The 26960-nt window shown below is 45.4% G+C and overlaps 1 protein-coding gene across 1 annotated transcript in view; it reads right to left on the bottom strand.

The window, feature by feature from the left end:
- Positions 1-26960, bottom strand: part of DYNC1I1 (dynein cytoplasmic 1 intermediate chain 1) — a 1862117-nt gene that overhangs the window by 1611033 nt on the left and 224124 nt on the right. Inside the window, exon 5 of the mRNA XM_086941928.1 lies at positions 24771-24855. Within this exon, the coding sequence (XP_086798054.1) occupies positions 24771-24855 (85 nt within the window). The remainder of the gene's footprint in view (positions 1-24770; positions 24856-26960) is intronic.

Consider the following 26960-nt stretch of genomic DNA (forward strand, 5'->3'; position numbering starts at 1 on the left):
GATTGACATTTACCTAATTAGCATATTTAAGTAACTTGTAAGTCCCTTGTAGAGGGATACACCATATCCCCAGGCCTGTAAATGTAATGCTACCAGTGGGCAGCAGTACTTATTGTGCCACCCATTTAAATAGCACCTTAATACCTGTCCCAGGCCTGCCACTGCAGCCTGCATGCAGTGTCACACTGCCATGTCGCCTTGGCATTTAAAATTCCCTGTCAAGGTAGCCCATAGAGAAGGGTGAAGTGTAATCAAAAGTTAGGACATGTACTTTCACATTTTACATGTCCTGGTAGTGATACACCCCACCCAGCCCCCTATTCATTTTCATTTTTCACTACTGTGATATTTACCCCCCATGGGATAACATTGAGGATTTCTTATTACATTTCATGAGCTGTAATTCCTAAATGACAGGAGGTGAATGCATCAGGTTTGGTACCTATAAACTTATAATGATGAACCCTCTTTAATGGTAAGTCAAATTTATAAATACCATTTTGAAAATGCCACTTTTAGAAAGTTCAAATATAGGCGGTGACAAAGTGCACACCATTTTTCTCTTTTTTCAAACGTAATTTCAAGTTTATTTCCACATTTCAGTCTTGTGTGTGCAGCCCGGGACCGTGGCCTGCCCTGTGTTTGTCAATCAATCAATCAATCACATCATTTATATAGCGCACTACTCACCCGGAGGGTCTCAAGGCGCTGGGGGAGGGGGGTCCGCTACTGCTCGAACAGCCAGGTCTTGAGCTGCTTCCTGAAGGGGAGGTGGTCCTGGGTCAGGTGGAGGTGGGTCGGGAGGGAGTTCCACGTCTTGGCGGCCAGGTAGGAGAAGGACCTTCCTCCTGTGGTGGCTCTTCGGATCCGGGGGACGGCGGCAAGGGCATGGTCGGTCGATCGAAGTTGGCGTGTGGGAGCGTAGAAGTTGAGGCGGCTGTTGAGGTATCCTGGGCCTTGGTTGTGTAGGGCCTTGTGTGCGTGGGTGAGGAGACGGAAGGTGATTCTCTTGTTGACCGGGAGCCAGTGCAGATCTCTCAGGTGTCCAGAGATGTGGCTGCGACGGGGGATGTCCAGGATGAGTCGTGCTGAGGCGTTCTGGATCCGCTGGAGTCTCTTCTGGAGTTTGGCGGTGGTTCCGGCGTAGAGAGAGTTGCCGTAGTCCAGACGGCTGGTGACGAGGGCCTGGGTGACCGTCTTCCTAGTCTCGGTGGGGATCCACCGGAAGATCTTGCGTAGCATGCGCAGGATGTTGAAGCATGACGAGGAGACGGCGATGACTTGTCTGGTCATGGAGAGGGAGGAGTCCAGGATGAAGCCCAGGTTGCGTGTGTGGTCTGTTGGTTTGGGTGCACTACCCAGGGCTGCTCATCATCCACTTGGCTACGTCTGTCATCCCTTCGTGTAGGTTGGCTCTGGCGGTGGCGGGGTCGTTGCTGAGGGAGAGGATCAGCTGGGTGTCGTCGGCGTAGGAGATGATGTTGAGGTTGTGTTGGCGTGCGATGGCTGCGAGAGGGCTCATGTAGACGTTGAAGAAGGTTGGGCTGAGCGAGGAGCCTTGAGGAACGACGCAAATGACTTCGGTGGCTTCTGATCTGAACGGGGGGAGGCAGACTCTCTGTGTCCTTCCGGGGAGGAACAAGGTGATCCATTCCAGTGCCTTCTCCTGGATTCCGATGTTGCTGAGGCGCTGCACTAGGGTTCGTGGCAGACCATGTCGAAGGCCGCGGAGAGGTCTAGGAGGATGAGGGCCGCTGTTTCTCCGTTGTCGAGCAGGGCTTGGATGTCATCAGTAGCTGCGATCAGGGCGGTCTCGGTGCTGTGGTTGGCCCGGAAGCCAGACTGCGAGAGGTCGAGGGATCCGTTTGTCTCGAGGAAGGCGGCCAGCTGCTTGTTGACGGTCTTCTCGATGACTTTTGCAGGAAACGGGAGCAGCGAGATGGGGCGGTAGTTCTTGAGGTCGGTGGGGTCGGCTGATGGCTTCTTTAGTAGAGCGCTGAGTTCGGCGTGCTTCCAGCTCTCCGGGAAGGTGGCGGTGTCGAAGGAGGTGTTGATGATGTCCCGCAGGTGGGGTGCGATGACAGCGTCGGCCTTGTTGAAGACGTGGTGAGGGCAGGGGTCGGCCGTAGAGCCGGAGTGGATGGAGTTCATCGTGTGGACGGTGTCTTCGGTGCTGATCGGGGTCCAGGCGCGGAGGGTGGTGGTGGGGGGCGGTGGTTCAGTCGTGGCGTGCGTCGGTTGAGGGCTGAAGCTGTTGTGTATGTCCGCGATCTTGTTGTGGAAGTAGGAGGCGAGGGAGTTGCAGAGGTCTTGCGAAGGGGTGATGTCGTTGTGTCCGGCATTGGGTTTGGAGAGCTCTTTAACGATGTTGAAGAGTTCCTTGCTGTTTTGGGCGTTGTTGTCCAGTCGTTCCTTGAAAGCAGTTTTCTTGGTGGCGTGGATCAGTTGGTGGTGTTTTCGGGTGGCGAGCTTGAGGGCAGTCATGTTGTTAGGTGTTGGGTCTCTGCGCCAGGCTTTCTCGAGGGCTCGGCAGTTCTTCTTGGAGCTCTTGAGTTCGTCGGTGAACCATGGGGCTTTCTTGCTGCCGGGTCTGCTAGTCGGGGTCTTCAGGGGGGCGAGGTCGTCTGCGCAGTTGCTGATCCACTTTGCGAGGTTGGTGGCTGCCTGGCTTGGGTTCGTTGCGCTGGTGGGAGGGTTCATGTTCAGGGAAGTCGCGAGCTGGTCGGCTGTGATCTTGTTCCAGCTTGGTCCTTCTGAAGCTGAAGTGGACGCAGCTGTGGTCCGTCCAGTGGAGTCCGGTGGCGTGGCTGAAGGCGACGTCCTTGCTAGATGAGAAGACGGGGTCGAGTGTGTGTCCGGCGTAGTGGTTGGGGGTGGTCACCAGCTGCTTGAGACCGAGGTTGGCGAGGTTGTCCAGCAGGGTGGTGGTGTTGCGGTCGTTGTGTAGATGCAGTTAGCTGGAAAATGTGAGTTGCGGGGTTACTAAACAAGGCAGGAACAGGTAAATGCACAGAGATTTGATTGGTAGATGTTGGGGTACGCATAGTCTAACGTTGGTTATTTAAATATTTACAGTGAACCCCTGATGAAGGGGTGACAAATAGGCCTGAAATGCATTGGGTATATGATTCATTACCACGACTGAGGATGTTCATGTATATTTTGTGTTCCAGAAAAAGGCCTGGATTGGCATAGCTGTTACATTTAGAAATTTTCCATGCATGAAACGTCTGCCTTGTGACAGAAAAAACTTTGGATTACTGAAATTAAAAGTGACAACATTTGGAACATAATGAAGTATTGTTGTTATTGAGCAACAGTTCAGCAGTGCATCCGGTTCAGGAGTGAGACTTCACGCCTAGGAAAAGTACTTCTAGAAAGTTGGCATTTTCCTGCCCTCAGCCCTTTGGGTCTGCAGCCTGCCTTAGGCCACATGGCTGGGTATAGCTGACAGATTTTGTGAATTCCCTCCAGACAATCGTAGAATAGTGGGATTAGCTGTACCTCAATGGGCCATTATCTGGAAGGATGGGTGGCAAAGCTGAGCACAGCCTCACTTGCACCTGTGTAGGCTGTGTCCTGCCTGCTCACAATAGGCCTAACAACCCTGTATTGTCACTACAGCTGGCCTGGAGCCAGGGCAGAGATGGCAGGAAACTCTGGCACTTCAAAGAATCTTTAAATAACCTTCTCCCACCTTCTAGAAGCAGGGTAACAGTGGATAAAAATAGGACTCTCAGACCCACTCTTCAGTCACTATTAGACCTGCGGAAGGACTCAGAGGATTGCTTGCTGCTTTGACCTGCTGTGCACTCTGCCTGACTGCTGCTGTATTTAGAAGGACTGCTTTGCTACCTAGAGCCTGCCTTGCATCATCAGAGGCCAGGACTGCTGTTGAGCCCTGCATCTACACCTGCACCCAGGACTACCAGAAGTGACTCCAAGGGCTAGTTTGCTGGCCTCCTGTTCAGAGCAGCAGGGACAGAACAGCCCTTCTATAATGAACCTGCAACTTGACCCAGCATGAGTGAGTCCAGAGACCCCAAGAGGTCTCCATCCACTCCTGGACCCTTGGTTGTGGCACTAAAGGTGCCCAGATGGGCATTTTCCAGAACTGAGGACTTAGGCAAAATTTGGACAAAAAGTACTCTGAGATATAGGAGGCGATCAGGACTAACCTGCTTGCCTAACCGCCCCAGGTGTGTCAACAGTCAGATTGGTTTTACGGCATCTCCTGCTATGTTCTTCTCTGCAGCCTTGCCCCAATTGCCTTCTACCTTCTGCGAAATGTTTACTTCAAAAAGTTTCTAAGTCCGAAGGTAAGCACTGACTGGGCCCAATCCACTTCTTGTATCCGACCAGCGCTCCATTGCGATCTACCTTAACTTTTATCTTTGCTCCGGTCTAGCGCAACCAGATTTCTGTGGTTGAGACTTTTGTTTTTCAAGTGCTATTTACAGTTTATTCTTTTTAAAAAAAAATCAAAAGTCTGGTTCTATTAATTGGATTTTTGTTGTCTTGTTGTCAAATATTTAATTGACATGTACTCTATTTTTCTAAATTGGGGATTTTTCTTGTGGTGTGTTTTCACTTTAGTAATGTTTATGCACTGCATAAATACTTTACACATTGCCTCTAAGTTATGCCTGACTGCTTTTTGTGCCAAGCTAATCAGGGTTATGCACTAGTTAATTTAGTGACTTTTTGTGGTTCACCCTGCAATAGATTGTGGCTGTTGCTTGACCATGGCTCACACCCTAGTCAATCAACAAACACATTTCTCACATATACCATAGCATATCAGATATAAATTAGTCCGCAAGGGTGACTGTCATTATATAATCATATCATCGATCTCAATATGACCTCACACATATATGAACCATTTGGAAGGTATGCATCCATATCTAGACTTTAAAAGATGGTAAATATCTGTGACTTTAAGAGCCCGGAGAGCCAAGTTGAGTGATGCAGGACTTTTCAATGGGCGTGCAATTGGTAGTCAAGCAATTGTTAGTGAATCCAATCATTATTAATTCTGGATTGCACTTAATATTTCTATTCGTATTTTCTTCCAATATTGCTTAATAACTGAACAGGTTGCAAACATGTGTAACCTACCCACTCCTCTAATTGACATCAAGGGCACCTAATATTTTGTTGAGATTACCATTCATGCTGTTTGACTGACGCAACATAGAAATCAAACACATTCCGATAGTGCTGTATCCGTAATTTGGATCGGAGTTGACTGAATTGAACTTTGTATTGATTCAGTAATTTGTTCTTTAATAATTTCAGTAGATAGCTATTCTGACCGTTTCGGGCCAAACTATCCAAACTTGTAGCTCATCTATTACATGAATATCTCATAATATCCTTATATTATTATTCTTTTTTTTTGTGTTTTTTTCTTTTCCTCATAACCACCATGTAGACGTAATGCCTGAACGGATTGACAGAGATCAGCTGTCTCAGTTTATCAGAAAACTGGAAGGGACACAAACATAGTGGGGGCCATCCATCCCTCAGCTGTCAACAGCGTTCCCAGAGAGGCATGGAGTCCACCATTTACCCAGCTACGGTAAACTTTGGTGTAAGTAACAGCCAAGTTGGGCCGGACTAAGACCGGGTATCGGCTGCACCAATGGTGCCTGCAAAAGATCAATCCTTGGACCCGGGGGGAAAAAAAAAACCCGGTCAATTCAGTGGACCCATGATAATAGATGCCAGAAAGCCCTTTTGCTCTGGTTGCCCGACCTGGCCAAATCAATGCGGGAGGTCTGCAGGACTGAAGTTTGCCAGTCCCTAAAGGTAGGAGATGAAGAATCCTTCCACTTCCTGCAGATCTCCCTTTTCGCTAACAACATTGCAAAAAACACTAGGCTTTTGGCTGAACTCTGAACACCCTCCAGGATGCCAAATATCACAAGAGCTATGTCTATGGTGACGGAGGCTCCCAATGATGCTGTGAGGGAGTTGCCAATCTCCTCCCAAAATGTGGCTAAGCGAGGGCATTCAAAAAACATATGTTCATCTGATGCTGCAACAAGCCCGCACTTAGCACAAGACTCTGAATTGCCTTCGGAAAATTTAGACAGCCTAAGAGGGGAATAATATGCCCTATGCAGGGTGAAGATGTGGTTTCTGCGCAGCCAAGAAGGCTTCACGATGTTCCACAAGAGTCCAAATGATGCCGACCAAAGATCCTGTAAGTTGTGGTCCGTCAGTGAGGAGCCCCACAGTGACTCCGGCAGAACGAAGTCACCATCCGACTCAACCAGTATAAGATTATCCCACTTGGATACCTCTTTTTTAGCTGGACTGAGGTTTACCAGGTTAGAGACCAGTGGGCTGTGACCTCCAATTCTGTGCTTGCTCCTATTAGTGGAAGCGGTTTTGTAAGCTTGAGTCCAGCTAGCCAATTGCAAATATTTGAACCGAGAGAGGTTAGGGCCGATCTTGGCCTGCAGGTGTTCCCATGAGAGGAGGTCCCCCTCATAAAAGAGGTCTCCCCAAACTTTCAGCCCAGCCTCTCTCAAGGGAATAGCTAGACTGTCTTCAAGCCAAGCAGGACTTTCAGGTAGCCCCAACAACTGTGTTTTTTTCACAGAGGTAACCTTGCTTTATAGATTTTATAAGTTCGGCCCATGTTCTTGCAAGACCTTGTAGAACCTTTAGTTTGATTTTTTTAAAGAATTTGGGGTTACCAAATTTAAAAAGAAAGCCCGAGCGATTCACACTCTCCCCGTCCAGCATAGCTGCAAACATTGGGCCCACCCCAGAATCTACGGGCATTTTCAGCAACATTCGGGAATAGGATAGTTGGAAGGCCCAGGCATACATCTTCAAGTCTGGAGCCGCCAGACCCCCCTTATCCCTTCGCCGTCGAAGTTTTTTCCATGCTATTCTTGGGAGCTTGTTATTCCAGATGAAAGATGTAATGTTAGACTGAAACCTAGTTAAAATAGCTTGATCAAAATATAAGGGAATGGTATTAAATAAAAAAGAAATTTTGGGTAGGATCGACATTTTGATAAGATTGGCCCTTCCTAATGATGAGAGTGGAAGGTGCGACCATGATTGAAGCAGCTTACGGCATTCTTTAACAACTGCTGATAAATTAACCTGGGCAAGTTTATTAATATCCTTCACAATCGTCAAGCCCAAGTATCGCAGTGAAGTGCCTGCCTGCAACTCTGTCACACAGTCATCATCATTCCAGATCAGCATTTCGGTCTTTGCCGCATTGATCTCATATCCTGACATCTGTCTAAATATATGAGCCAATCTCAGGATAGCCGGGAGTACGGTGGTAACATCTGATGTCAAAACAAGCACATCATCGGCATATAGTGCTACCTTCCTCATCCACACCTGATAGATAAATGGTTTGATGGTAACCTCCTCCCTCAATTGTTGCGCGAAGGTTTCGATATAAAAGTCGAAAAGCAGGGGGGAGAGCGGGCAACCCTGTCGGGTCCCCCTAGATATAGAGAAAGTGTCCGACAGGTCTCCATTAACTAGTAGACGCGCAGATGGATTATTATACAGCAAGGCCACCGCCCGGCGAAACCCCTCACCCACGCCGAATTTGGCCAAGGCCTCCGACAGGTACACCCAGCGTGAGGGCGGCCAAACGGAAGATCGCCAGCTGTTGTCGTATCCATTGCGCCAATTAGATCATATGTCAATTCAAAGAGTTGTCTTCCCTTCAGGAAGCCCTTTTGATCAGAATGAAGAACTGAAGGGGCAATAGAGGCCAGCCTAGTTGACAGAACTGTGGTAAAGGTTTTATAGTCCACATTTAATATAGAGATAGGCCTATACGACCCACAAGCCTCCTTAGGTTTACCAGGTTTTAAAATAAGGGAAATAGGGGCATTGTCAACCGACACTGGAGGTAGCAGTCCTTCAAGAAGGATTTGATTAAAAAGGATAGTGAGGAAGGGAACAACTTCTGATTCCAAGGCCCTGTATAACTCAGCGGCAACCCATCGGGTCCAGACGCCTTCCCCTTCTTTCCCTTCCTAATGGCTGACCTTACCTCATCCTCTGTGATAATACTATCCAGATATTGAGACTGCTCAGAGGAGAAAGAGGGAAGATCGATGTTACTCAACCAGCCTACAATAGACTCTTTTGGAATTACCTTGTCCTCTTGGTATATTACTTGAAAGAACTCCCTGAAGGCCCCCCTGACTTCCTCATCAGTTGAAAAAGTGTTATTTTCTACTGTGATCGCAGATATATTGTTGCGGACTTGATCTATTTTGGTCTTCCACACCAGTAGTTTCCCTGCACCCTCACCGTATTCAAAATGTGCCTGTTTGCTGGCCTCCCATCTCTGTTGCACTCTAAGGTTCAAGACCGAAGCGAGACTACCTTTCAGGACCAACAATTGATTCTGAAGAGTGTCTAAAACAGACCCTGAGGCTGTGCGATTGATATCTATATCCTGATGGAGTTGGGCTATATCTGCTTCAATAGAAGAAATCTCCTCTCTGTATTGCTTCGTACGATAGGTGATTTTACTCGTAATTGCCCCCTCAAGGTAGCCTTGAATGAGTCCCAAATAATTCTATTTGTTGCGGAGCCACTATTAGATATAAAAAAATTGTGGGCCTCCGATTTTAGATATAGAATATCCTCAGAATGGGAAAGAAAAGAGCGGTCAAAAGACCACGTACCGGAGGGTTTCTTAGTATGAAGGACCAATTCCATCTCAACCGCCAAGTGATCTGAGAGGGGAGACTGAAGATAGTCAATGGTCTTAACAGAATCTACCAGTCTCTGACTAATTAGAATAAAGTCAATCCTTGACTGGTGATGATATTTAAAGTTACGGAAAGAGACCCCTTGTTGTTGTCCGGATCTCTGTTGCCAGATATCCGCATAGCCACATTGTCTCATAGCATCCAGTAGGAAGGATCTAGTCTTAGACAAAACAAGGGAGCGACTTCTCGGAGATCTGTCCAAGGCAGGATCCAGCACAATATTAAAATCACCGGCCAATATTGTGGGGCCAGAAAAGGAAAGCAACTGCGAGAAAACAGACTCGAGAACTGAAGGATCGTCCTGGTTAGGGCCATAATAGCCCAGAACTGTACTTTGAGATCCAGCTATAATGACTGACGCAATGGCCCATCTACCACAAGGATCCACGACTTGTGAGACCAACCTAGCTTTGGCACCTTTTTTAAACATAATCGACACACCCCTGGTGTGCGTTGTTTGGGTAGTGGACACCGCAAAATCGATCCACCTGTTTTTCCTGATGAGGGTGAGCATTTCACTATGAGTCAAGTGAGTCTCCTGCAACACATGACCTGCACATCCAAGTCACGCAAATATTGCAAAATTCTGTTAGCTCGGGGCTTGGTGCGGAGGCCATTGACATTCCAGGAGATAAACCTCATGCTACTTATCCCTCAACCAGGAAGAAACAGAATGTTGTACTGAGTGCGACAGATGTACGTTATCCTTCTCAACTTTGCCCAAAAAATATCTATTACCATCCCTTACTTCATTATTTAGGTTATTGAGGACTTTTTTATATTTTTGCCACCCCACCACCTAACCCCCCAAAGTGCCCCCTTCCCTCACCCCCCATGAAAAACCCTTGCAATATCTAAACGGAACAATGCCCAGTAGATAGTGCCCCACCGAGAACTCCCAGCATAAATGAACCCCCGCTACTGTTTAAAGAGGATATAAAGGAAAAAAGAGAGAAAAAAAGGAAGAAAAAGAAGAAAGCTTATACTATAAGACTACTCAATTCCGCAAGTCGGCAAGAGAAACGAAGGAGGGACCTACATCAAAATTAAGTAAGAAGGGGATACCATTAATGAGATATGATATAAATGGGCTCTATTTACCCCCATTGCCCAGCTCCAATAATAATTCACCGGCAGCCTGTACGGACGGACCTAATGTTGAACATTTTGTTATTATGCATAACTTTAAGGGCTGCCAGAAACATGAGCTGAGCTGTTGCACCCAACCTCCTAAAGGCATCCAGGCGTTTCTCCAGTGGGACTCTGGAGAGATCTGATATTATGAGAAAGGTAAACCCCTTCTCAGCCAATGCCTTCTGTTTCAGGGCCATATTAAGGATCTGCTCTTTCAACACATAGGTGTGGAAGTTGACTAAAATTTTGCGAGGTTTAGGTCTCTGGAGGTTCCGTCTAAAGGGATCCCTATGAACTCTTTGAATGTCCACAGACAATTCTTCAAGTGAATGTTCTAAACCTAGGGAGTCTTTGAGTAGAGCGGTGATATACTGCTTGATGTCTGATCCCTCAGATCCTTCAGGGACGTTGAGAATACGAATGTTCCCCCCGTCTTGCATTGTTCTCAAGGGTTTCCATCCTCTCGCTAAGAGCAAGATCTTCCCTGGTAAGCCTCTGTATGTCGACCTTCACCTGATCCAAATGGATTGAATGTGATGCTACTGTCTCTTCCAGGAACCAGTTCTTATAGAAAGCCCATCAATTTTATTGTCCAATGTTTCGCAGTAATTTCTAATCTCTGCTTGATTAGCAGAAGATTCAGCAAAACCCTTCCTTATCTCCAAAGTAAGGGCAGAGAACATTCCCAGAAAAGACGCTGCCGTCATCAGAGAAGCCGGAGAAGCCGCTAGTGACTCCATAACAACTAGAGCAGGAGCAGGAGAAATTTCCATGTCGGCCCCCCCAGATGCCCCTGCTAATTCCACTAGGTTTGCCTCTTCGGCCAACCCTGTGGTTAAGGTCAGGGATACGCACTGCGCTGTCGCTGATGAAGATTGGTCAGTTGTCATTTGCGAGGGCTGTGGTTCTCTCCCTATATCCTGGAAACCTTGAGAGTCCCCAGGGAGCCCGGGAGGTACTGAGTGTTTAGGACTTTGAGTAGAAGGGGACCTCTCCTTAACTGCATCACTCTCCTCAAGCGAAGGTGTAGATACTAACTCCAAGGTTTGAGTAGGAAGGGAGGGATGGGCGTCTGAAACGGATGCCATATTGATCTTGTCCGAAAGATGCAATATCTGAGGGACTACCTTGAAATAGGAACGAAGTGAAGGGGTAATCTTTGACCCTATGGAGAGCACCATTTTGGGGTCCTTAGCCTTAGATTTGCCCCTAGAGTTAGTATGCTTAAACTTGACTGAGAGCGGGTCCGACGGCTTCTCTAACCTCCCGTCACCCCAGAGACACCCGCCTTATTCACTTATATTGCTGATTATTGAGGAATTGTCCAGTACAATCAGAGAACTGGATGAAGAAATATTTAACCTCAAGAAAGATTTGGAAACCTGCATAGAAGAACAGACTTGGGCTAAAACACTAGAAGACCTTAATGCAAAACTTGACAAATACAGCAAGGAACTACAAGAAGGGAAGATCAGAAAGTATCGTCGTGATACCATAGATTACAAACTCAACGAGGTTTACACGTGGGCTGAAATTTATGCTAAGAAGCGATTCATTAAACCAAGAGTAAATACATCTAGTGAGGAGAGTATCGCTACAGACCAGGATATCTCAGCGACCCGACCTCCAATTGCTAAAACTGCATCAATTACAGCAACTCAAGTATTGTCCGACAATCAAACAAGTGGGACATCAGGAGCATCCACTTCCACTACTGTGAATTCTTCTTTTTTAGTACAGGCCTCACAGACAGGACAACCAACGCCTTTAATGCAGAATCAACATCTATCACAAGATCAAGCAAGCGGCCCACCAGGAGAGGACAAAGGAAAAGTACTAAGAAGTGGGAAGAATGTAGCTTGATTATTAACATTTCGTCCACAGAACTGACTACACAACAACTAACAACCCTCAGTAAGGGGATGAGCTTTGTTCCCACAAATGACACTACTTTGTTAGCCACTGAAGTAGCTCTTCACAAACTTGTTCGCAAGTTAAGACTACGACATTACTTCTCTAATATTTTGCAAGTATGTGAGGATGTGAATACAGATACTAAAGAAAGTACATTTAAACTAAAAAGTATGTTCCAAGCGCCATTGTCACACAAGATCAGAGATTTCTTTGAATAAACCGTAAAGCGTGATCTGATGAAGATTAAGTATAAGTCCACTACTAGAGCCAACTTCAGCAAGCATGAACACAGGATAATACAGAACATAACCCAGGATGAAAAGCTCACGCTGAAACCAGCAGATAAGGGAGGTGCCCTAGTTGCTATGGACACGGATTACTACACACGTAAAGTTGATGAATATGTCAGTGATATCAATACATATATCACCCTTGACAGTGACCCCACGAACAGCTTACAAAGCATCTTGCATGAGTTTTTACACAAAGCAAAGGAAGAAGGAATAATTAATGATGACCAGAAGGCTTATCTTATGACACAGAATCCCAAGAGGCCTCATCTCTATATGACTCCAAAAATACATAAGCATCCCACTGACCCACCCTTCAGCCCCATAGTGGCAGGGTGTGGTTCAATTTTTGATCCTGTTGGGAAATATTTGGATTACTATCTCCAGAAATTCGTCCAAGGATGGTGTACCTATACTAAGGACATGACGCACTTCCTCAACAAAATAGAGACTATACAAGAAGTGTACAGCCAAGATTGGACATTGTGTACAATCGACGTTACTGCACTATATACGTCAATTAATCATGAAGAAGGAATGGAAGCCACAGAATGGGCACTACTTCAACTAGATCTCCCTGAGGAGAAAAGTCTATTTATCTTGAAATTGTTACACTTTTGCCTCAATAATAGCTACTTTAGATGGAAGGACACCTACTATGGCCAAATGACTGGCACAAGCATGGGATTTTCTGGGGCACCAGCTTATGCAAATATATTTATGTCCAAATTTGAGGAAAAACATATCTTGACTGATGAGGCGTGGCAGATAGGTCATGTGCAATACTGTTGGTACATCGACGACATATTTTTGATTTGGTCCAAAGAGCAAGCTGAATTACAGAGACTTATATTACAACTTAATGAGAAGAACCCAAGAATCCAATTCACATACACCATGAGTAACAGTGAGGTGATATATTTGGATGTGAAGATTAAAAAAGATAACGAGAAGCATATTCTTTCCACAGACATTTTTATGAAGCCCACAGACCGCAACAGCACTTTACTGTTCACGAGTTTTCATCCTAAAAGCCTTATCACCAACCTGCCATATTCGCACTTTTTAAGAATTAAAAGGATAAGTGCCAATCCAGACATTTTCAACACACAGCTGCAATCTCATCGCACTAGGTTTGAGCAAAGAGGGTATCCGCCAGAGATACTGGACCAAACTATTGATAGATTGGGGATAGTGGACAGACAAACACTATTGAATCCCAAACCCAGGCAACAGAAAAAAGGAATCACATTTGTGTCGAAATATTCAACCGCTTCAAGCAGAATAAAAAAAATCACCCTGAACAGATGGGAATTACTACAAAATGAAAATGACTTGGCATCTTTACAGATAAACCGATTTTTGCTTACACTAGGGGGAAAAAAACTGATGGACATCATGAGAACCTCTCAAAAGCAGGACATTGTGAATGGATACAAGGGTACTAGGTGTTGTTCAAACTGTGTTCATTGCAATAATATCATTACGGGAAACAGTATTGTCCATCCAACATCTGGTCAACAAATACAGTTACGTCACTCTGGAGACTACTAATATTATTTATTGCCTGAAATGTCCGTGTGGCAAGTTGTATATAGGGAAAACCGAACGTAAACTGAAAACTAGGCTCTCTGAGCATAAAAGTAATTTCAGGTGTAAAAATAGAACCATGTCTGTAGCCATTCATTGGATTGAGGAAAAACACAACATTGCTCAACTTAGAGCGCAGATCATCGAAGTTGTGGCTAAACAAGAAGGTTGTGACAATAATGCCAAACTTCTCCAGGGGGAACTGTTTTGGATCGAACATTTAAACACTTTGATACCGAATGGTCTCAATGATAGGATTGATTACAGTTGTTTTTTATAAAATTGCAAACATTAGTATATCTTTGCTCCCCAGTATTGGCATTATACTAAGAATCTATATGAACCTCTTCCATTATTAATTGGCAGGACAGTATCATTTACAGAACTGGAAATATTAGCATAATCTTTACTCCTCATTATTGGCATTATACTTAGAATCCACATAAACTTCTTTCATAATTAATTTTCAGGATAGTATCTGAGATACATTTTTTTTCACATAACACTAGAGTAGAATAGGCACACGTTTAGGTTATGATATGAAACAGTAACCACGTTTAGTATTGTTTACAGTGTACATAGGATGTATATATTTTGATCGATTCATGTATAATTTAGCGATCATGCTATGATTGTTAGTATGAATAGAGATGAATATTTACACTAGCACCCTGTAGCATTCTTTTATAACAGAACAGATTGTGACTACCATCGGTAGAGGACACATTGGCAAGTCAACCAAAACGGGTGGTGCTACGTATGCCCTTCTCATTGGGACATAATTATAAAACGGGAAGTTGGTATTTAAAACATTACAATAGATTGTGACTACCTCAGGTAGAGGGTTTAAACAAAGTAAGGGTTAGTTATCAATACTGTTATACATCAGATTATTTTAGGCAGTTTGTACCTATTTTGGAGGTTGAGTAATTAGAATCTTAGTTTCTTTTCGAGTAGGGAATATATACTCTGACTACAGCGTGCATCCACAGGTATTTCTTACTTATTATTATCTTATCAGTTAACAGCACTCCAGGTTCAGGTTGTTTGTTTCGATTGGAAATCTATTTTATTAGGCGAGTGATACGCCTTCATCTTATTACTCCTAGTCGTGCACCGTACGTCTCTGTTATATATATAGAGACTGAATCATATATCAAGTTAGACTATATTGGTTTTTGGTTAAAACCATACCACCTTTTTGTTTGGACTATACTCACCGTGGACTCCTAGTTAGATCGTCATACCTTTGACTCAACACGGGTTTTCAGTCTGAGTGGAATAGAACTAGATTGGACTACATATCCTATAAGGCTGAACCTTCAGCGTGTTAAGGGGCACTATTTAAGGTTTGTATGGTATCCTTCCGCGGTTTCCATGTACTTACGTGTTTGTTCCAGTAGCGAGCTTCTCTAGTCAGCTGTCGGTAAGAAATCGTCTGTTTAACTATTAATATCACTGTCCACATTATGACAGCTAGTTTTCACTTCATTTCGTTATTCCTTGACTTTTTAGAAACTATGTGAGCTGACAGAACGTACGAGTAGATTTGATCAGCTTGACGAAAATCAAGGTATGCAGCATGTTATTTATGTTGACCAGATAGACCCATGTTAAAACATAAAAACAGACGTTTCGTCTTACTGTTGTGTATTTGAATGTAATTAATATTCCCTGCTAGGACAGTAATTGTCTGTAGCAGTTGTTCACCATTTAAGTTAGTAGAGAGAGTCAGCTCAATTAATAACACTGTTGCTTAGGTTGTGACGGAGAGTTCATACTGTGGCACCTTTTTGATGTTTCAGAAACTACACAAGCTATTGCTTGCACGCAGCCAGATTACTCGAGCAAATTTAATCGTTTTGATGCAACACTGAGGTATGCAGCATGTAGTCTATGTTTTATTGTGAGACACCTGCCACTATACGGAATAGACGTTTCACCTCCCTATCGTTGATTTTGGTGGAATCCACTTTCCCGCAAGTACCTGTAATTGGCGGTTACCGTTCCTCTTTCTGAGAAAGTGTTGTTATACTAGGTAGGTCATGGCTTGTATGTTTAGTGCACTCATGGGAGACGGTTTTCATGTACTTAGTATTGTTCTTATTATTATTTTTTGATTTACAGAATAGACAGCAGTTTCAGTATCGAGAATCGTGCATCTTGCATATAGCATCACAGAACAGGTACGCCATTATACATGGAGTGATTTTTTGTAAACGATAGACTATTCTAACTAGCCTAGTGCCAAATATTTTTCCATTTGATCTCAAAGTTTGTAACAGAGGGTATTCTCACGATTACCTGGGGAGGCGGTATGCCACACTTGAGTGTATGTCAGGATATCGAATCAAAGATATATCATGTAATAGATGGTAATGCGACCAACAAATATCTCAATAGAAAAACATTGGGATTTGAGTAAATTGTCTAGGATTTTCGTGATTATTATCCGTGATGAACATGTGGCTTATTTTTGTTGGAACATGCGCATCGCATATGAGGCAGTATATATCTATGTCCTCCACATTTATGTCCTCCAATTTTATTAATGATGAATAGCCACCATGACAACATGATCTCACCACCACAAGTGTGAACAATGTGTATGACAGATAGGTACTAGTACTTAACAGACAATGCTGTTTTTCATGTTTATTTGATTCCCCCACTGTTAATCTACTAGGATAAGTATTACTTAGGTCATTATAGTTATTTGATGTATTTATGTTTTCATAGGTACTCGCCCCTGAAGAAGGGAACAGGGCTTCCCGAAATGCATCGGGCGACGTTTCTTCGCAAGTTTTAACATCATTGAAATATGTCATGCATTACAGTGTATGGACAGTTATATATGTAGGCATGTGATTTCATGCAGTATTTAGCGATGAAATCTACTGTATAAAGATACAGTTATGTATTTATATACTGATTGAACTGAAGCATTATGGCAAATATTGATTCATAGACTACTATTCGTTTTGAAAATTTCACTTTAAGAAAATAAACTTGAAAGTATCAAGACCAGCTATAGAATTTATGTTACTTTAATTGTGTTTTATGCATTGAGAATGTTATTCACCAGGAACAGTGCATCCTGCAGGTAGGCCCAGCTTACTTAGTTCTATACTGTTACGAACTGCCACACACTGCTGAGGTGTTACCTCACTGTAAACTGTAAAGCACCTCTGCCTGCACTTGCTCATGGATTGAGTGATGAGAGCACAGCCTTTAGGGTCAATTGATGAATAAAAACTAATTAGATCAGTTGGTGAGGTGGCAGGATGCCAGGTAAGATTTTCCTTCTTTCAGAGGAAAGTAGCAGGATGTATTTTTTTGTTGTTTTTTTGTTGGGGGGTATAGACCCTACTGAGGAGGGTGGGGCAAGGGGGCTAGAAAACAAGTATTAATTTTTAAACTACTTTTAGAATTAGAGGGGACTGGTCAGAGGAAGGTGTGGGAGGGTGCCATGGTACTGAAAAATCCATATGTTTTAAGTATAGGAAGGAGTGAGTAAGATTATGGAAAGTAAGAAAGGCCATTTTGCACATGGCTACCCGCTGGTTCCTTTTCATTGGCTCAGCTGATCCACGGGAACCGTTAAATGAGGATTCATGGGTGCTCTTATGGGTATCAGACATACAACGGAAATAGATTGTTGTTAATAATTGGAAGCTTACACCTGAGCACTTTAAATGATATCACAGACAACATGAAGTTCCCTCTCATTATCTCTATGCCATCTGTAGCCATTCAGTGGGAAAGAACCTTGCTATGAACAGCAGCCCTTTTAATAATGCTGTCTAGCAGTAGTAGAGAAGGAGCAGTTTCTTAGCTGTAACTCCAGTTCTGTAGTAGGGGTATCTCTGTGATAGTCATAATCTGTGAATAGTCCCGCCCTTGTGCGGGGACCCCAGAGCAATCAAATAGTCTCTTAAGTTGTCTTCTTCTGCAGTCCTGCATAGACACTTAAGAGAAAATGAAAGACAAATAATGCAGCCTGACATTAACAAGGCTACATTGGCCAGCACTTCATCCTGAAGTGAAAAAGGATAGCCAAATAATATAGAAATTTACACATTTTACAGGGTTTCACACACAGAGAAACTCCCCTTCACAAAAATCCTTTGTCATGATAGAGAGGAAGGGTTGGAAAAACAAGCCCCATAGGCTGCCATTGTGTGTCTGGAAAAGGGATACTGTGCCTTTAAAGAACCCTCCAGAGACCCTCAGTATCCCATGATGCACAGCCAAAGGCAAGTTACTTTCAGTTCTTTCCGAAGGTCTCAAAGCCAGGCCTGTAGCATCCAGGAAAACACTTTCTTCCACCGGGGAGGAGGGTGGGTCGCTTAGGACTATCACAGAGATACCCCTACTACAGAACTGGAGTAACAGGTAAGAAACTACTCCTTCTGTAGCAGAGGATCTCTATGTATAGTCATAATCTGTGAATAGAATGGCAAGCCCATCCCAAGCAACCAAACCCAGCGGTGGAAGAAAAGTAGACGAAATATCCTTACTGAGCAAATAAATTCCTCAGCGAAGCCTGCCCAACTTGCACATCTGTCCTGGCATCAGAATCCAGGCAGTAATGTTTAGCAAAGGTGTGGACAGATTTCCACGTAGCCGCCCTACAAATGTCTGCAATGGGAACATTACATAGCAAAGCCGCTGCAGCCGCCTTGCCTCTAGTTGAATGAGCCTTAGGCCTACCCCCTAGATTCTTGTTAGCCTTCTGGTAACATAGTTGTGTACAGGACACAATCCACCTAGATATGGACTATTTGGAGGTGGCAAGACCAGTCCTGACAACCATAATTAACAAACAACTGTTCTGACCTACGAATGTCTTTGGTGTTATCTAAGTAGAATTAACACCCATCTCACATCAAGTGAATGAAGGGACCTCTCTGCCGGAGAGGAAGGATGTTGAAAAAAACCTTGGTAAAGTGATCGTCTGGTTGACATGGAAGTCAGATATCACTTTAGGGAGAAACTTAGGGTGAGTCCTCATGTCAAACCTGGAAGCATGAAATACAGTATAGGGCTCCTGACAACACAGAGCGTGAATCTCACTCACTCACTGTGCGGGCCGATGTTATAGCCACAAGGAAAGCCACCTTCCAGGATACGTGCTGTAATGAAGCCTTATTAATAGGCTCAAAAGGCTCCTTCATCAATCTAGACAGCACCACATTCAGCTCCCACGGAGGCGAAGGACGCCTAATGGGAGGAAATACCTTCTTCAAACCTTCCAAACAATCTTTAATAACAGGGATTTGGAAAAAAGAAGTTTGTGAAGGGCATTTCCTATACGCAGTTAATGCTGCAAGGTGAACCTTAATAGAATGAAAATTAAGGCTAGATTGAGCTAAATGCAGCAAGTATGGAAGGATGACATCTTCCTTGCAGGATGTAGGATCAGCATTCTTGGACGTGCACCAATTGCAAAATCTCTTCCACTTGTAGGCGTAGGAAGTCCTTGTAGATGGCCTCTTTGCCTCCTTGAGTATCTCCTTGCAGTTGTCAGGCAGGTGTAATTGTCCATACTGCACTAGCTCAGGAGCCATGCTGCCAAACTCAACGATGAGAGGTTGGATGCACCATCTGCCCCCCGAACTTCGCGAGCAGGTCCGGCCGACATGGAAGCCGCAGATGGGGCTGGAGAGACCGGTGGAGCAGGTCGGTGAACCACCACTGTCGAGGCCACTCCGATGCAATGAGGATCACCCGGGCCCTGGATTGGGACAGCTTGATCAACACTTGTGGAATCAGGAGAATGGGCGGAAAAGCGTACAGAAAGCTGTTCGACCAGCTGATCCATAGTGCATTCCCCAGAGTCCCCGGTTGGTAAAACCTGGAGGTGAAGTCTCGGCATTTGCTGTTGTCGGCGGTGGCGAACAGATCTATTTCTGGAGTGCACCATCTTGCGAAGAGGTTTCTTAACACCTCGTTGTTTAGGACCCATTCGTGATTTTCCTGAACGAGCCTGCTGAGTGCATCTGCCTGAGCATTCTGCACACCTGCTAGATGGGTAGCCGTTATAGTCAGTCCCCTGGCTAACAGCCAGTGCCAGATTGCTTGCGCTTCCTGAGACAGTCTGCTCGATCTCGAGCCCCCCTGCTTGTTGAGGTAATACAGCGCCAAATGAACAGCTCTGAGTTCCAGAAAATTGATGTGATACGTGGTTTCCACCTGAGACCATGTGCCTTGGATCTGAAGATGGTCCAAATGCGCTCCCCAGCACTGGAGAGAAGCATCCGTCACAATGGTCTGTATAGGAATGTCCTTGTAGAATGGAACTCCCTTGAGGAGATTCCCTGCTGAACAGCACCACTTCAGGGACAGCTGAGCGTGTTGAGACAGTCTGATCCTGTCTTCCCAGCTCCCTCGTTTCTGGTCCCATTGATCCTCCAGACATCCCTGCAGCGGCCTCATGTGTAGGCGTGCATGTGGTGTGAGAAAGATGCAAGAAGCCATCAACCCCAGGAGAGAAGACACCGTCCTCACTCTCGTTGATGGAACGGACATGAGAGTCTGAGCCTTCGGAAGGATTGATAAGCGTCGCTCCTCCGAAGTACACACGCCTGCCCTGAGAGTATCGTTGGAGGCTCCCAAGTACTGTGGACACTAAACAGGAGTCGGGACAGACTTGGACAGGTTGATGGGCAGACCCAGTTGGTTCAACAGAACAGCCGTCCTGTTGAAATACAGTTGCGCTTCCTGGAAGGTGGATGCTTTGATCAACCAATCGTCCAGGTACGGGTAGACAAAACACCTTGTTTTTCCTCAGGTGCGCTGCCACCACTGCCATGCACTTTGAAAACGTCCTGGGTGCAGACTTCAGACCAAAGGGAAGTAGGGTGTACTGATAGTGGTTGGTGCCGACTAGGAAGCACAGTAACTTCTGATGCTTCTGTGCAATGGGAACCTGGAAATACGCGTCCTGCAGCTCTATGGCGCAAAGCCAGTTTCCTTGATGTAGCTGAGGATAAATCTGATGCAAGGACAGCATGCAAAATTTCTCCCTGCGAATCCATTTGTTTGCTTGTTGCAAATCCAGCATGGGCCTGAACTCGTTTTTGTCCTTTTTGCGCACAAGAAAGAACCGTGAGTATAGACCCTTTCCTCTTTGAGATGGAGGAACGTCTTCTATCGCCCTTTTTCTTAACACGGTATTGGCCTCCGCTTGGATTTTGCGCAGCAGGTATTGCAAGCGAACCGGTGGAATAGATGGAGGAGGAGGGCTCAGAAAACGTAGACTGTATCTATTGCAAACAATATTCAGCACCCACCTGTCCTGAGTAATTTTTCTCCACTCTGCCAGGTAGCTTTGAATGCTTCCCCCTACCGGAAAGAGTAACAGAAGAGGGGGAAGTAGTCCCTCAGGGCTTAGACCCAGCCGGGCCTTTATTACCCGATGTGGACTGTTAGTTGCCTCTGCCCCTCTGACGCCTTTGGAAGAGCTGCCTCTGATATTGTTGCTGCAGCTGCTGCCCAGCTTGGCGACCCTGCCCGCGTTGGAACCGCTGGGAGGAATATCGCCGTTGGTAGGGACGGAAAGTCTTCCGCCGTTCCTTGGGCTTCTCCAAGCCCACAACCTTGAGTGTCTTGACTTCCGCCTTCATGCGAGCCATTTCCTCGTCCGCATGGGTCCCAAAGAGCGTGGAACCCAAAAATGGAAGGTTGGCAATTCGCTGCTGTGCTTCCGGCTTGAGGGAGGTATGCCGCAGCCAGGCATGCTGCCTCAAAGTCACCGGTGACAGTATCCATGGGCTGCTAGGAGAGATGTGTCTGCAGCCGCACTGATTTGGTTTGACACCATCATGCCTTCATTAACAACCTCCTGAAAGTCCTCACGTTTGTCTCTCGAGAGGAGTTCAATAAATTGCTGGAGAGACTCTCACAAGGAGCGGTCATAGCGTCCCAAAAGGGCAGTCGAACTTGCTGCCTTCATGGAAGTGGATGCCGTACTGCAGACCTTCCTACCAGCTGAGCCCAGTCTTCAGCTCTTTGTCTGGTGGCACCGTAGACGATGGAGCCGTAGAGTGCGGTTTCTTGGCCTCAACCACTATAACCAAGTCCGGAGGAGGATCCGTCCGCAGGAATGCGGGGTCCCAGTCCGGGGCCTGTATTTCTTCTGAAGTCGAGATGGAGCTGACTTCGCAGAGGCAGGCGTCAGAAAAAGTTCCATAGCTGGTTCCTTCAAACCAGGCAATAGAGGAAGCAGGGGAAGTGAGAGTTGCTTCCTTTGCAGCGTCTCAAAAATCACAGACGTGGAAGGGGTAGGCGCAGTCAGCGCAATCCCCAGCTTAGCCGCTCCCCTCAGCAACACATCGTGAAAGGTAGCGATGTCATCAACTGGAGACACCCTCGTGAGAGGAGAGTCCGATAAGGTCGGCGAATATCTCCCACCACTAGAGGAATTTGTGTCCCTAGTGTATCTGTAGTGTTATCTCTCCCGGTGGTGAGGATGTCGAGACCTTGTGGAGGACCTGTGCTACAAGAACGATGTCATGGTCTGGAGCGAGATCTCAGCCTTCTGGGCACAGGTGGCATTACCGGCACCAGTGGTTGAGGTGGCAGTGGTCTGGGCAGAGGCGGAGGAGGAGGCAGTGGAGGAAACTGAATCCGAGGCCGTGGAGGCGACAGACGCAGAACCACAGGCTGGTCCATCCTCGGAGACCTAGTTCGTGAATAGGTCCTGGAGTATTCAGAGTCTGGTGAACGAGTCACTCTTTTCCTCTTCCAGGCCGGCCTTGAAGAAAGTGCCCTGGAGGCCGTGTCCCCTGATGGAGACCACCTGCGCCATTCCGACCTGAAGCGGCCAGATGTAGTAATGCTGACCACAGATCGTGACTTGCTTCTGAAAGGAGTCCTCTTCCTGGACGTCAACTTTCTCCTTGACGTCGATTTTCTCCTCGATGTCGATCTCCTGTATGATGTCGACTGACCTCTCGGTGTCGACGGCGAAGATCTTCTCAACGCCGACCTACGCGTTGACGGCGAACGGCGGTGTCGGCTCGACGGCGAGCGCTGATGCCTTCGGGACTTAGATCGACGACTATGATGTGTCGACGTAGTCTGCAAGGTCTCGACGTCCTTCCCCTCGATGCCGAGCATTGACGTTTAGCCCCAGAGCCCTGGGTCGATGGGGAACATATCGTCGTCATACCTTTGTACATAGACGTCGTAGCTATCGACAGCGACCAGGACCGATGTCGTTTCTGGGCCTTCTTGTGACTGGGGAGCCCTCCAGCGACCGAATCACGGGCAGTGGAAGCAGATAGAGTCCCTCCATGCCCGAGGTCCCACATGCATCCTGATGTCTTCTCTGCTCCAGGCCTTGAAGACTAATCTTCTCCCGGTCACGCAGAGTCCTCCTGGAGAAGGACTTGCAGATGACAGGAGTCAGGAACAGGAGTAGATGGAAGTCAGAGTATCCACACTCTGTGAGAGTCTAACTTGGCCTTCTTCCTGCCACTCTCAGGGCACTTGTTAAATAAAGCTGGCATTTTGACAAGAAAGAGGTGGCTTAGCTGCTCAAAAAAAAAGACAGCAAAAGGAAGAGAAAGGCCACCGACGTCGAGTGAAACACTAAAACTTTTCAAAAAGCTCTAAAAATTGAAGTTATACCAATAAAGGTAGAGCTCAATGCTCCAGGGTCCTGCTAGCAGGACCCGGAAAAAAGAACTGAAAGTAACTTGCCTTTGACTGTGCATCATGGGATACCGAGGGTCTCTGGAGAGTTCCTTAAAGGCACGGTATCCCTTTTCCAGAAACATAATGGCTTCCTATGGGGCTTGTCTGTCCAACCCTTCCTCTCTATCACGACAAAGGATTTTTGTGAAGGGGAGTTTCTCTATGTGTGAAACGCAGTAAAATGTGTAAATTTCTACATTATTTTGCTATCCTTTTTCACTTCAGGATGAAGTGCTGGCCAATGAAGCCTTGTTATTGTCAGGCAGCATTATTTGTCTTTCATTTTCTCTTAAGTGTCTATGCAGGACTGCAGAAAAAGACAACTTAAGAGACTATTTTGATTGCTCCGGGGTCCCCACACATGGGCGGGACTATTCACAGATTATGACTATCACAGAGATCCCCTGCTACTGAAGAGCCCTTTAAACCGAAGCATCTAGTAAGGGACATGGCGGACAATGCCAAACAATAACAGTAACTGTAGTTTGAAAGAACTAATGTGCTGTGAGAATGCAAGGTTTTCGTGTTTTGGGCTGCACTAACAATGCACATTGTTTAGGGTATACAGAGTGTCCTGCAGAGATAATATCCTATACCACCCTGGCTGATAACTACCCACCATAAATAGAGATTTCTGCCTGTCTTGCAGAGAGCTCTATGCTTTCAGAGGAGCTACCATCATGTTGGCTCCTCTAAAGGCACTGTAACTTTGCTGAGTGGCCACCATGTTTCATGTGAAAAACTAATGTCCCTAACACCAACCAGTGTTCTCCCAGGGTATGGAGTAATTTGTGTTTTAATCTGTTCTTGACCACCAGGCTTTTCTTGACAGTCCTGAACAAGAATTAAACTGTGTCAGAAGGCCCACCCTACATACAGCAGACAGGCTGAGGTACTTAGACTGATAGACTGATGGGCTGATGACCCTGGGTCTAAGAGCAGAAACATGGTGTTTTGCCCAACTCATACTAGCGTGGTTGGAACATTGGTTTATTAGACAAGTACTCTAACATGTTTGTGGCAAAGCATTTCTATCGGGCAAATGGTAACACCCCATGTGCACTGATATCTATTCAAAACAATGATGTCAAGCTTTAGTTGTATTTTACAGCAGTAGGCATTGTATACATTCGTTTTAAATGTACATGATTTACAACCTTCCTTCAATAATCCAGAAAGTAAGCTATTTGACAAAAGGGCTTGAGGCCAACTAATTACTTTTATGAAAACTAAGCTTCAATCAAGGTAATGCACTGCATCATTTGTTAATAACGTATCATTGAGTAAAGATGATCCAAGACAATACAGTGGTGACACACAAGCATGCCATGAACGAACTAAGATCATATATAGTTGTTCATACCTTCCTAGCGGTCCCAGCTCATCCTGGCTGCTTACTTCACTTGGTGTGCTCACTGATTTCGAGGAGGGAGACATAGGGGTTGGGACTAAATAATGAAAATAACAGGTATCCCATGTTAAAAAATGTAGTGGTTGCACTGAGAAAGAGCAGTCTCAGACAAAATCAAATTAGCGAGCAAAAACAAAGAGGGTAAGGGTGAGGCATATTGTAATGAGGAAACCAAAATAAGGAATGGGAAAAAGAAAAGGAGAAAATTAAGTGAATTTTAAATATTTCTGGAATAAAATGAAAATGAATTCAAATAGGCAAAACAAAGCCAGTTGTAGTTATATATAACTTAAGTGAAGGTTATCAATTGACACAGCGCATGCATATTTAATATTTTGATAACAAGTCTCACAATCAACACATTCGTAATACATTGTGTTTGTGAAAAGCAAATACACACTGTTGATTACAATCACACACTACAAAACCATTTCAAAACATGAAATAGAATTTGGCTCATATGATGAATCTCATGGGGCATATTGGTATTATAGAAGGGGCAGGATACACTTGTATGGCTCCTTCTGTGATACGGATAGCGTTGGTGCACATGTAGCTGCAGCGCTGGTCTGAGATGGCTTTCCTCATTTGCATAGGGCATGCAAATGAGAATCCTTTTGCCTCTGTGCCTGTGTCACAATACAGACACATGCACTGAGGCAAACATGGCTCCTGAAGTCTGCCCTTTTGAGAAAAGAAAGGTGGTCTCATGGACCCCCTAGGGATCATCTCCCTGTCGGTGGGTGCAGTTACTCACTGCATTGCCTGCATGGGGATCTCTAATTCCTTTTTAAAGTGCAGGCGGGTGTCGCCTACACTGTGAAACACGGAGCAGCTTTAAGGCAGCCGTCCATATAGCAGTGAATGCTTTGCCTCAGGAAAGCACATCCATCATAATAGTGCGTACTGTCCCTGTTTGCATCTGGTGCACTGGTTAAACGGTGCCCCATGGCACAAACAAGGAGAGTACTCTCTATTAGAAATACAGGCAACGGTTAGACTCAACTCATTCACTTTTTCCAATTCAAAATTATAAACAAAGAAGGTAGCAATTTGCTTGACCAGGGGTGGACACTACTCCCAATAGATTTATCAATTGATCAAGCGGCCAATTTTAAGTAAAGGTGAACAAACCCCTGAGAGAAGAAGACATAAGCGCGTTTTAGGCTTGTTTCTCTGCTGCACAGTATGCTCTGCCATACAAGCAATGTACCACTTTTATAAGAGGCTGTGTGCAAAAGCAGGATGAGAAGACATTATCCATAGGTAGTGGATTCCAGAGTTTACTGTTAATTAAATGTAAGGAACTAGTGCTTTACACTAATGTTTGCAGGGCATTATGACTAAGGACAGCTTGTTTGACCCACACACAGCACACCATCTTTGATTTGTCAAGATCTATAATTTTCAAAAGACGTGTAGGGTTATTAGGTTTAGGTTAGTAGGCAAACCTAGAGCCAAAATGTAGAGACATCCCACTGGCTGAATTTCAGCAGGAAAGGGCCTCCAAAAGCACCTCACGTATCCCTGTTATTTATCTGTTCCTCCGACATGTGGCATGTCCCGCCACACACGCTGGGTAACATTCTTATCAGGTGGAGCATGGGACCGTAATATGGTAGACATTCACCATTTGCATTGAATTTCAATTTTCTTTGCTTTGAAAATTCTACGTGGTGCAGGTGCTTTTCCGCCATTAACTGATATTCGCAGAGCCATATGTGTAATGAGAGCTTAAATCCTCAAGGCTCTGGTTTCAGAAACATATGTAGTTGATAGGTTTCTCTAGCTGCCAGGCGATCATAAGACACAAATACAATTTTCTCACATCCCAATGAGTAACTGTGCGCCCACACCCCATCACCGGCCAGTAGAACGTCAGGTGATACTTGGCTAATGGTGGAAGCCATGACCTGTTCCGGGAGGCTCTCGACAAAGTACCCAGTGGATCTTAGTGGGAATCCTGATCAGGCAGGGTTCAGGGATCATTTGGAGAAGGACTTCTGGAAAAGGACAAGGCTTACCTTTCCATATATTGCTCTTTCATATATAAAAGCCTTTGGTAAGTTGTGGTCTGCCTCTGAAAGATGCTGCTACTTCCTGCTGATGGAGATGAATGGCTCAGGTAGCTTCTAGGATCAG

Source organism: Lissotriton vulgaris, chromosome 10 (genome assembly GCF_964263255.1).
Source record: "Lissotriton vulgaris chromosome 10, aLisVul1.2, whole genome shotgun sequence".
Classification (NCBI taxonomy): Eukaryota; Metazoa; Chordata; class Amphibia; order Caudata; family Salamandridae; genus Lissotriton; species Lissotriton vulgaris.